The sequence below is a fragment of the Chlorocebus sabaeus genome, chromosome 14, assembly GCF_047675955.1.
Source record: "Chlorocebus sabaeus isolate Y175 chromosome 14, mChlSab1.0.hap1, whole genome shotgun sequence".
Classification (NCBI taxonomy): Eukaryota; Metazoa; Chordata; class Mammalia; order Primates; family Cercopithecidae; genus Chlorocebus; species Chlorocebus sabaeus.
The window spans coordinates 72,400,694-72,413,949 of NC_132917.1; the positions used below are offsets into that span (position 1 = coordinate 72,400,694).

The 13,256-nt window shown below is 33.5% G+C and overlaps 1 protein-coding gene across 5 annotated transcripts in view; it reads right to left on the minus strand.

Annotated features, from left to right (window-relative positions):
* Positions 1-13,256, minus strand: part of EXOC6B (exocyst complex component 6B) — a 703,452-nt gene that overhangs the window by 410,843 nt on the left and 279,353 nt on the right. For all 5 annotated transcript variants that reach the window (XM_007970248.3, XM_073023072.1, XM_007970245.3 and 2 more), the window contains one exon: positions 2,635-2,703. In XM_007970248.3, the coding sequence (XP_007968439.1) occupies positions 2,635-2,703 (69 nt within the window). The remainder of the gene's footprint in view (positions 1-2,634; positions 2,704-13,256) is intronic.

Sequence of the window (13,256 nt, forward strand, 5' to 3'; positions counted from 1 at the left end):
AACATTCTAAACAGTCAGTATCTACAATATATGAGGAATTTCTGAAATTACTCTTTCAGAAAAGAGGGAAAAAAATAAGAAACCCGATTTTAAAAAATGGACAAAGGTTAAAAATAAGCACTTTATAGAAAAAAATCTAAAAAGATCCACTACTCTATAAAGAAAACCACAATTTTGACTAATAACCAGAGAAATGCAAACTAGAACCATAGCGCAACAGCATTTGAGTAAATTAAAAGCACATACATATACAAATCACTATACATTTTTCAAGGATATTTACACATCTATGACCATATATTACATTTATTAGTGTTATTATTCTTGGAGATGAAAGACAACTGGGCTTGTAAACAATGAATGAATGGAAAAAATATAATAAAACAAAATAAAATACAAGAGGGGGGCCTTTATGAATTGATAATAGAGTGTCACAGTCTAAGATGTATATGATTTCTTATCTATACCTGTGATTGAAAAAGATTGTCGACTTGTTTTAGATGCCTTGATACAATTCAGTCTACATTTGGCTTGACCTTTATATAACAAGGAATGGTACATGTGCAGCCATAAAAAAGAATGAGATCATGTCTTTTGCAGGAACATGGATGGAGCAGAAGGCTGTTATCCTCAGCAAACTAATGCAAGAACAGAAAAACAAATACCCCAAGTTCTCACTTATAAGTGGGGGCTAAATGACAAGAACTTATGAACACAAAGAAGGAAACAACAGACAATAAGGTCTACTTGAGAGTGGAGGGAGGAAGATGGGAAGAGGGAGAGGAGCAGAAAAAATAACTTTTGGGTACTGGGCTTAATTCCTGGGTAATGAAATAATCTATACAACAAACCCCTGTGACATGAGATTACCTATGTAATAAACCTTCACATGTATCCCTAAACCTAAAATAAATTTTTTTTAAAAAAGAATTGTACATATATCAGACAATATGAATTTTATTTTTGTTAAAAATGTCTGAAAATATTAGATGTAAATACATAAAACATAAATAATGGTGGTCTCTAGGTGTGAAATCGTAGGCAATTATAATTTTATTTTCATGTCTTTTGTTTTATTTACTTTTTGTAACTTGAAAATTTCTAAATGAGTATATGTTACTTTAGCAGTAAGATATTCAGAGCTTCTTTATAAAACCAAAAAAAAAAAAAAAGAATGTCTTCTGAGAAATTGCTGCTATTGCAATATTAAATTTAATTCTAATGCCTCTCCACTGTTAGAGTGATTCTAGTATGGACATTTAAACTAGTGAGACATACTTATATTCAAATGTAAATACAAAAATCACATTATAAGGCTACACATTATTTTTAGTATTCACTACTTTAACCGCCTATTAAAAAAAAAAAAAAAAAAAGGAATGGTAGATTAAGAGAGAGGGAGTGTAAAGGGAGGGAAGACAGAAAGAGAAACAGAGAAGAAAAGAGGAAGATGAAGAAGTGGGCGAAAGAGGGAGAGAAGAGGAAACTACCTGATTTTTAATCAAACCAATAAAACTACCACAAAATACTTCAGACCATAAAGTCCATAGGTCAGTATCCCAAATTGTCAAGAGTAATGACAAAGTAACACTATGTTAAATATATCAACAAAGAGGCCGGGCATGGTGGCTCACACCTGTAATCCCAGCACTTTGGGAGACCCAGACGGAGGATCACCTGAGGTCAGGAGTTCAAGACCAGCCTGACCAACATGGAGAAACTCCATCTCTACTAAAAATACAAAATTAGCCGAGTGTGGTGGCACATGCCCATAATCCCAGCTACTCAAGGGGCTGAGGCAGGAGAATCGCTTGAATCAGGGAGGCGGAGGTTGTGGTGAGCCGAGGTCACACCACTGTACTCCAGCCTAAGCAACAAGAGCAAAACTCTGTCTCAAAAAGAAGAAGAAGGAAAAAAAAAAAAAAATGTATATATATATATATATATATACACACACACACACACACACACACACAAAGAAAAACTGATAAGAGACTGGGCAATAAGACATACTTCAACATATTTAAAACAATCTGATACAAGCATCAGTGAAAGTTTCTGTAAAAAAAAAAATCAATAATAGGCTTCTCTCACCAATTTGTCTTGGTTGCTACAGTTTAATTTTTGATTCACTTTCTGTGTATCTATGTGTCTGCATATGAGTGTACTACCAAAATGGAGAAAGGGATCATTTCTTAGAATATTATTAACATCTATAATATCCCCCACACAGAGAGGTTCCCTTTTCCATATGCTTTACATGACAAAAGGAATAATTGTCATTAGGAATAAAAAAGTAAACATTTTCACAAATACTATTTTAATGTGTAAAGACACAATATTGTTATTTAAATAATTAAATTATTAAACTAAAAACAGAAATCTGGATGTGTATGACTACTTCTAGTTATAAGCTACTGATTTATTGATGACTGAGAAATGTCACTAGCCATAGCATATTACATAAAAACATAAGAGATTCAAAATTGCTTTTTATAATTAACAGTCCTTAAACAAGAAGAGTTTTCTCATTTTTCACTCTTAATAATAAACAGAAAAACTACCAAAAGTTGAGAAAGCAAAGTTTTGAACTCAATGGACATCTTTATTAGGCAGAGCCAGATAAAGACTCACCAGGACGGAATATATGTGTAGACATCGATAAACTGGAGAGAAATCCACCAAATCTTGGGCCCCAGGTACCTGCAAATACAAGATTACAACAAAAAAATTCAAACAAAGCTATTAAAAGCAACTACCTTAATTGTTACTACTCAAGTGTTTGGTTCTTTTTATAAAGGCCAGTTCTAGCTTCTAAGTGAGAAATACAAAACAAACAAAGAAATAGGTTTCCAAAGACCTAGTTCTTATGTTTTAGCCATAGAATTAATAAACTGTGAAGATATACACCAAGGCTGGGACAAAGCCCACAAGGATGGGTAGCAGAGAAGAGAAACAGGTGGCACCAATCCTGCATTTGACTTTAGAGATACATCTTTGGCCATGGGACTCTAAAGGGAAAATAAGAACAATGTGAGAATGTACCTTTCATGACAACTTTTTCTAAAAGATATGAGAGTTTACATAAAAAACTAAGTTTTAGTAGTTAAAAACAAAACTTGCCACACAATATGAATCACGGCCTGCCAGCCAACTTCTGAAGAACACAAGAATTCATCAATACTTAAGTCAACATGCAATCAAAATCAGAAATATGCTAGGAAAAGAGGGGAGATTATGTGAAAAATAAGACGAAGAATGGAAAAGTCAAACCAAGAAGTAATACCAATGGATTTTAATGTGAATAGTGTATGTTAATCAAACCTAGATATCAAAAGAGAAAGTAAAAGAAAAAAACATCAGGTAAGAACTGGAATCTAGTTTCAATGCTAAAACTGATTTGCTATGTGATCTGACAAGAGTAATTCACGATTTACTTTGGGCTCGATTTCCTCAGTTGAAAAAAAAACTAATCAGCTGATTTATAGGGATTTAACAAGAATAAAAGGAAATATTGAAAGTAAATGTTGAACAAAATAAAACAAAAAGAAAATGAAAAAATTACATAAAGAAGTATTCAAAATAAAGACCTGCCAGTTTTTACTGTAACACTGGTAACTACACAATTCATCAGAATATAAGCAGCAGGCATATCTAATTTGGGTAGGGCTGATTCATAATTACAAGGTCATTTTCCCTTATTTCATAAAGTAAATCTCATTTCTTCTTTTGGGGCATAGCTTCTTTACCAAGATACTTTTCTTAATGAAATCTACTAATTCTAAAATTCAACAGCACAACACCTACGTTCTTTTCCCTCTGGAACCATCACACCTTTATATTTATGGGTTCAAACTTATTGACTATTCTGTTCATCTGCTTCACACCCATGAGAGCAAATATTAAATCTCTATATTTTAAGTTCCTTGATAGCACTATATACTCTGTAAGCACACAACAAACTTTTAAGTGAATCTAAAAACTGATAGTAAGATGGTCAACATCCTATAGCATGGCCCAAGAATAACTTTACCTTAAAAAAAAAAAAACTTTACGAAGAGGTAATGAGCATTGCAAATTACTGAAGAAAAATATGGACAGATGCACAGCATTCAGTTTAAAAAGAGTAAGATTAAATAGCATATAAAAATTGTATGAATGTAAATGGACACTCATTTTCATCTTAATAACACAAAGAGTCCACAGGTGATCATTTTAGGCACTCTTATTTGAAATGATCACAACACTAAAACATCTTTACAGTCTCCTCTTTTGGACTGCAAAGTAGAGAGCTAAAGGAAATTTATTTTATCTTGACAGAAAACCAGAGCCTATTTTATCTTGCCAAAATATGAGGAAAATTTCTTTTATCTTGCCAAAAAACCAGAGCCTACAGCTAAGCAAAACACATTCTCAAAAGAAGAAAAATGTTAAAACATCAAACATGATATTCACAATAGTATTTAAACTATATAAAAACTACACATGCATATGAAAAAAGACAAGAAGAAAACATATTTAAAAGTTTGATCTATATAGGAAATGACACATTTTTCTTTTATTTAGAATAATTTTTAAATTCTGTTACATATTTACAAAAAGTTTAAAGAATTTCTCTAACATAATTTTGAGTAGCAAATTCAATCATAATTTTGTTTATATGTTCTTCTTCATGCAGTTTATTTTGTTTAACTTCGTCTCAGAACCATAGTTTCACTCAAAAGGAAACTGCTTGTAGCCATTCCTCAGACAAGGCCTTAGCCCTTTTACATGTCAGACCCACCCTTGCAGAATGAACATCTAAATTAAGGGAAAATTTCCCTAAAAATCTGTGATAAATAAGCTAACAGAGCCACATAACAAAGACATTTTGTTACTAATGGGCTAAGACTGGTTTATGTGGGCATACTATTAAAAAAATTGATACATTTAGAAAGGAGACAAAGGCCTTTTTTTGTCATCTCCAACAAATATTTACAACCAAATCTATTCTCTCTGAGGCTATTCTGACATCATTCTATTAGCTTCAAACAGGCTAAAGTGCTCTGACTTGTAAGTATTGTCTCTATTATTTCTTAGCCACTGGAACCACCATCCAGTTAAGTCTTCCTAAGCACAAGACTGCCTGCTTTGAAAGCAGTACACAGAAATCTAGACAAAAAGAGAAGGGAGTAAAATGGGGCTTCCGTTCACAACCTTTACCTCTACTACCAAAATAGCCTAACATTTAGAAATCATTTTTCCTCTATGGTCCCCTCTGTGAAGAACACTAGGAATGAACACCATGAGGAACCAAGAAGAGTGCTGTGAGGATAAAGGTATGTAAAGTATGCACTGACTCATGTTGCTTAGAGTGAGATGTGTTTTCTCTGCTGCCACTAATGAAAAAGAATCACAACTACAGAAAGGCAAAAGGAGAAGAGCAACATACATTGGCTGTGAAGGAATGCTACAGGTTGGGAAGAATAAGAAGTGAACTTTCAAAAATCTAAATAAATAGGGGCGGGGAAGAGTATCAGAAAAAAATGAAGTTTTTCCTGACTCACAGAAATGGGTCTGTTTTAAGGTCCACATCTTGATCACCATTTAAAATGCTAACTCTCTGTCAAAGCTATATTCATACTTCTTCCTTTTCTTTGACCCTCCCTCCCCTCAAGTTGCAAAGAATGATTCAAGGAGGTTTAGGTTTCAGCTGGGGCAGAGGGAGGGGTCCAAGGACACTTTCTTAAGCTAACAATAACTGTTTCTAATAGTTTCTGTCTCCTAACAAAAGCCATGACTCCTTCTATTATCAGCTTCATCTAATTTTTCCTTTCCAAAGAAAATAACACAGCCCTTGCATTTTACACATGTCCAAATTTGACAAATCATTATCGACTGCCACTATAACTGATAAGAGATAACTTTGTGGTAGGACGTTGTCATTTCCTCTCATAAGGGCTTTCTTTCTGAGATACAGAAACATGATTAGAATAGTTAAACATTTCCTCTGCCTGGAAGTCAGGAACTCAAGACTTTAAGATACTGGAGTCTGTATTTTTCTAGAAGTTCAAATAGATCTATGAAGATACAAATACTAGCCACAAATAGCATATTCAAGATTATCCTGTTTTTTTAACTAGTTGTTTTCCTTAAGAATTTACATGAAATAATTTCATCACCAAGGACAGCAGCTGCCTAATTCCCTAAATAGTTTCTGAATGGAGAGCATTAGTGCCTTTTGCCAGTTCAAACCTTTTTCCAGAGGATCAAATAGTAGTTAAGATTTTACATTCTATAACTAAGATATCTGTGCCTCAGAGTCTATTATAACATTACATAAACTAAGCGAACTAGGATACATTTTTTAATAACCGATAAATAATGACCTAGTAAAGCATTTGAGGATGCCTTAACTTCAGTATCCAGAGGTAGATATCATGGAAGCAACTAATACATTCTTCTATAAATATACATTCACATATCAATTAGAGATCATTGACAGATTAGGTACATGAATTGGCATCTAATGGATCCTATTGGCATCCACGTTTGGTATCCACTAGATACCAATACATATGGCTAATCTGTTAGTTTCAGTACAATTATTCTTATATTTTTTATAATACCAATTAACAGCTTCAATCAAAGCATTAGTTCCTAGTTTTTGTTTGTGGAATATTTGTTGTTAAAGAACATTTATAGTCTATAAATATAGCACCAAACACATGAGACCAATGTATAGATAACAAAAAAGAGTCTGAAAATAGAGGATGTTACAAAACAAATGTAAATTTTAAAATGGGATTAATCAAAGGCCCCCTGAAAAATCAAAAGCCCCTGAAAAAATATTACGAGTCCCCACAGATAATATTTACTACAGAAGATATACAGATTCAGCATAGACATGGGAATATTAGATGATCAGGAGGAAAAGAAACATCAACATTTCTGATTACAAAAATTTTTACAAAACACCAGGATGCGACTTTTAGGATATATTTTTCTTCCTCTCTAATACATCTTGGTTCAGGTAAAAGAAAGTCTCTAAAAACAGAAAAGTAAATGGTTAAGTTCCTCTCATAGCACATAAGGAAAATGCATTTACATATTAAAAAAAGAATATTTTGATTTTTAAAATGCATGATGCCATTCAAGTTTTAACAGATATATTCATTTAATATTTTTCTAACCCTTCCTCCAAAAGGATTCAGAGTTCATAAATCTTTTCTATTTTAAAAGACTCACTAGTGAAGGAAGGCAGGAAAGAAATATTATCTGCAGGTAAAAATATAATAACTCTACCAGCTTTACTGCTGGGTAAGCATACCCTTAGAAAACGGGAATACACTATAAGAAAAGATTGCTTGCCTCCCTCCACTCAAGAAGAGTAGCGACATACTATGAGATATTTACCTCTGCTGCCGATAAAGACAGCACATTAAAACAGAAATGCATTAGTACACTCCAGCCCTATTGTTCCCACAGTTGCACCAGAAGATACACAAATACACAGACACACACACTCTCTCATACACCTACACAGCATTTATTTTTCCCTTAAGAAGGCTTTCAAAGTAGATGGATCATCCAAAAAGAGTTTGATAGAGATTTGCAAGGAATTTAGATATCTTTCTCACTCATTATTTGAGTACAAAATAGTTTCTCCGTATTGGTAAATGAATGCAGTGACTTGGTGCCCATTTCTGAGCATTACTTAGATCTCAAGTCATTAAAATGTACCAGGCATTTTTCTGCAGAGAGAAGACAACAAATGATTAGCTGAAGGAGCATTGACTTTGCATTCAGAGGATCAATTTTGACAGCCCATATTATGTCTATAAGCCAGGAAATGTCTGGCAAACATTTTTCACCAGTGTGCATTTCAGATCTATGTTGCTTCCCAAAATTCAGAGAAAAGAAGGGTAGAATTCATTTGGATATGAGCTTTTATGCAGCTAGACTAAACACCACAGAAACACCAACAAACTGGAAGGCTTATAATTTTAAGTGACTAGAATTAGCAAAAGCATAAAGAATTTTCTAAGCCTTTGAGCATATAAGAATACTGTGGCCAGAGCCCTATCCCAAAAAAGTGCAAAATTATGCCAAGGAGCTTCTCACAAATTATTAGGATTCTTTCTGAGAAATCCCTAAGCAGATTACCACTTAATTACTGAAGTGTTTGCACTAAGCAGAACAAAATCAGGAAAAACCACCATTTCTCCTTACTGAGGCACTGCAAAAAACCTGTGACCAAAGTCAAAGGATAGTCCCTCAAAAATTCTCTGCTTAAAGCTGAACACTGAGGGCCAGGCATGGTGGCTTACACCTGTAATCCCAGCACTTTTGGAGGCCAAAGCAGGTGGATCGCTTGAGTCCAGGAGTTCGAGACCAGCCTGTGCAACACAGCGAAACCCATCTCTACAAAAAACTGCAAAACTTAGCCAGGTGTGATGGCATATGCCTGTACCCCCGCTACTCAGGAGGCTGAGGTGGGAGGATCGCTTGAGCCTGGGAAGTTGAGGCTGCAGGGAGCTGAGATCATGCCACTGTACTCTAGCCTGAGTGACAGAGTGAGACCCTGTCTCCAAAACAAACAAACAAACAAAAAGGCTGAACACTGGTGAAACAAAAATTCAACTGGTCTTTATTTAACACGGGTCCACTATATGCTATGAAACGCTAAACCTTTAGGCAAAAGAGGCAATTTTGCACTACTTGGTATTAAACATAAAAGGTCTGAGAGGATAAAAAATTAAGATGAGGAAAAGTAGGTTTAAAATGTTACAATATTATAGGTAAAGAACGAATATCCCTAATATATAGAGAACTAATAAACAATGAAGAAAAAAACAAAATCATTCAAAAAATAGGCAAAAGACATAAGCAGTTTACAAAAAAGATATACAAATAGCTCTGAATCTTATAAGATACTCAACTTTACCCACAGTAATAGGAACGAAAATTAAAACTACAAAGAGATATGTTTCTTATCTATGAGAACGGCAGAAATTCAAAAGCTTAAAATAAATACTCTCTTAAAGAAGCTGTAAGAAAATAGGCAACTCATGCATTGCTGGGGTGGGTGGCAGGGTATCGAAAACAGTACAACCCCTGTGGAGGAGAATTTGACATTATCTAACAGAATTATACGTGCATTTACCCCTTGACTCAACAATCCTGCTTCTGGGAACCTACCCTGAGGATATAGCTCCAACCACATGGAAAAACAGTTCTCGGGAATTTTTTTTTTTTTTTTTTAAAGTTTTAGTGTTTTGCATATGGTAAAATTCACTCTTTCTAGTAAACAATTCTGTAAGTTCTGACAAATGCATATAGACCTGTAATCATCATCATAATCGAGATAAGAAGAAACAGTTCCAGCACTCCCCAAAATTCCCTATGGCTCTTTGTAGTCAAATTGTTTCCTGATGCCTAGCCCTTGGCAAACACTGATCCATTTTCTATCTCTAGAGTTTTGACTTTTTAGAATTGTCATATTGATAGACTCATATAGTTTGTAGCCTTTTGAACCTGGCTTCTTCCATTGAACATAATGCATTTGAGATTCATCTGTGTTGTTTCATGCATCTGCAGTTTACTCCTTTTTATTTCAGAGTGGTACTTCAATTATGGATATACCACAGTTCATTTATCCCTTCATGCACTGAAGGACATTTAGGGTGTTTCTAGTTTTGGTAGTATATGCACAAAGTTGCTATAAATATTAAGCTTCAAGCTTCTGAGTGAACATGCTGGTTCAATACCCAGGAGTGGGATTGCTAGGTCATATATATGACCATTCCTAGCTGTATGTTCAACATTATAATAAACTGCCAAACTGTTTTCTAAAGCGACTCTATCATTTCACATTTTCACAGCAATATATGAGTTCCATTTGCTCTATATCCTTGACAGTACATGGTAATGTATTTTTTTATTTTAGCTATTCTAATAGCTGTACAGTTAAAACACTACTTTTAAATAAAAAAAAATTGGAAATCATTTAGTGTCCATGTATAGATTGGCTGAATAAACTATGATACATCCAAACAATGGAGTACTATTTAGCAGTAAAAATAGAATGAGAAATATTTCTATGAATTGATATGGAATAATTTTCAGAATATATTTCAAATGAAAAAAACAAAGTACGAATATATATGCATTATGCTATTAATAATTATGTTGCTTAAGGTATAATGAAGGGTATACATACAAAAACTAACAACACTCATTACTTACAAAAGGTGGGTAGGAGCAGTGTGGAAAGGATAAGGATGAGAATGGGATTTCACTGAATATATCTTCTTATATAGTTTTGCCTTTGAACCATGTTCATATTTTAAATAGTCAAAAAGTTAAATAAATAAGGATAGTTGAACCCTAAAAAATAATACAAAAAGAAACAAATGAACCTAATTATATATCAATTTGGTAACAATCAAACAGAAGAAAAAAAAATTAGCCAAAAGTGTTTGAACGTAGTACTCTGAACTATACAGACTTAGTGGGATACACTGTAGGATTAAAAGAACTGTGAAGAAATCTTGAACTTAATAACTTTATTGCTTTTAGTGACATTTGCATAATAACTCTGCAACTATTTTCTGGGTATTATATAATTATCCAAAAGAGTAAATATACTGATACTCTGGAAACCAGAATATTTGCAAATACAAGTATAGAATGACAGAAAAAACTTATTACATTAGATTGGAATTAGAAGTAAGTTCTAATATTAGCTTTAGAAGTATTAGCTTTAACTCATGATTTATTTTTTTAAGTCTACACATTAATGTAGCAGGTGTATTTCTTAGCTCTGTCCACAAAAGGGGTATACCTAATACCCATGTTAGCTTCTAAATATCATTTTCCAGTGAACAAAATTAGACCTCTCTGAAGAAACGGCTGATGCCAGGGCTGGGGCAGAACCTGGGGTTTCTTGTGGAAAAGAAGAGAAATTAAAGAGCAGAGCTCAAAAACTGGATGGATAATTTGGAACAAGTGGAAAATGAAAATGAAAGACAAGATGGAATATAACACATTGTATATAAAATGATTATCCATGTGCCCATACTGACACTACAAAAAATAAGGCGAGAAAAGGAAAGTTTTTTATAGAAGAATGCTGACTAATAAATGTGAAAGAAATGATAAAAATAGGAAATCACAATATCTTATAACAACCATGGCAACATATGATTCCGGAAAGTGGCATCAATGAATTCTAAAACCACTGGGTGACAAGTTGTTAGGGAACAGGATAGTCACATGGTCTAATGCATTACTAATTACAAAGAAGGATGGGTACCTTTATGGTCAAGAAATCTAGTGAACACCATCTTAACCAATATGTGCCTCCAGATGTGATGCAATGAAAAGAACTTAATATTACCTTTGTAATATTCCTGCCAAAAATGATTAACCTGATTCTAGTCATGAGGATATAACGAGATGTACCTAAACAGATGGATATTAAGGGAGACTAAAAAGATGTAAAAATTAATGTGTAAAATTTGTCTGGATGTGGCTGCAAGGAAAAAAATGAAGGAAAAAAAATCTGCTAGAAAGAACATTATTGGAACAACTGGAGATATTTGTATAAAGGTTGTATATTAAGTGGCAGTGTTACCATCAATGTGAAATTTCCTGATGTAATCACTGTATTGTATGTATATAGAAGAACGTCATTGTCAGGAAACACAGATTACAGTATTTGGAGTTCCAAATATTATGAATGATGCATGCCACTTTCTTCCAAATGGCTCAGTTTTGGGAGAGAAAAGAAACATACACATACACACAAACACACACAGACACACACACACACACACCCCTATTCTTTCAAAATCAAATTTTTGAGAGAGAGAGAGGACGTGTCAAGTTTTAATAAGTGAACTATTTAAGTGAAGCATATATGGATACCACCTGTGTAACTTTTCTGAAGATGCAAACTTCTTCAAAAGTAAAAGAAACTTTTTTAAAGAATGTATTACAGAAGAAGTAAAATTGAGGGGTCCTTCAGATAAAAGTAGAATAAGGCATTCTAGGCAAGAAGAAGGGGGTAAAGGATCATATTCCACAGTTGCAATTACTAGCAACTTAGTGCAAGGTAAAGTTCTTGAATAATCAATGAGACTATAAAAGAGAAATTCTACAAGACCTGAAAAGAGAGGTCGAAGCTTATAATTGAGGCAAATGATTTCAAAATAACAGGGCATTTACACTATCACCACAACCAAAAAAAAAAAAAAGAAAGAAAGAAAAAAACCTTGAGTTGATGTGAGTCATAATATATCTTTACCAATGGATAGACCTAAAAGAGCAAAGACTGGGAATAAGAAAACCAAAACAGAATGTCTAAAGCATGTCATAACGTTTTCATTCAACCTTCTAAATTGCCCTTTTGGTATTTCATTATATATATGGGCACCTACTTTTCTTTTGATTGCATATGTCCTTAATAGGCCAGCTTTCATTAAGAATAGAAGTTTAAAATTCAAAGCCTACAGGTATCAATGGGTATTGCGATTAAGAGATGGATGCTGGCAATTTTAAATCATATTCTCTTAATAGACATACTTTGTATATGAAATATCAAGGACTATTATTTATTCTTACAAAGCACATTATTTTTTTTCACATTAGTGTGGCCCTGTCAGTCTGTTTTTTATTTTGCTATTTTTTTTGGATAGACACTCAATATAAGCAGTATTATATTTTTGTCATCACATTTAAACCATATCCCTGATGGCAACATTGCTACTCAAGGCCAGTCTATTACTACCATGCTTAGAAAAAAACTAAATTAGAAATCTAGATTTTTATGTGAATCTAATTGACCTGTAGAAGTTGGCGACTAATTTAAAAATTCTTAAGCATTGTGTAGCCCAACAACCAGTATGCAAGCTGTTTCTGGCCCATAGGTTGCCAATCTGCAACCTCTAGTTTAAACTCTAAACTTGTAAAGGCAGCCTTTATTTAAGTTTAAGTTTAAACTCTAAACTTCTAAAGTAGCCTTTAGCTTATCGAGGAATGATCCTCATTTTCTGTTACCTTCCTGTCAATGGAAAGTTTTACAATCAATATTTTAAAATTTGGGTCAAATATCACAACCACAATTTTTTACAAGTAATTTGACATAATTATTGTCACTATTTCACAGGTGAGAAAAGGGATGCTTAGAAAAATTACATAATTTGCCCTAATATCACAAAGAAAAAAGCTTATACATTCTAAAAACAAATCTTTTTTGTATACTTTCCAAACAC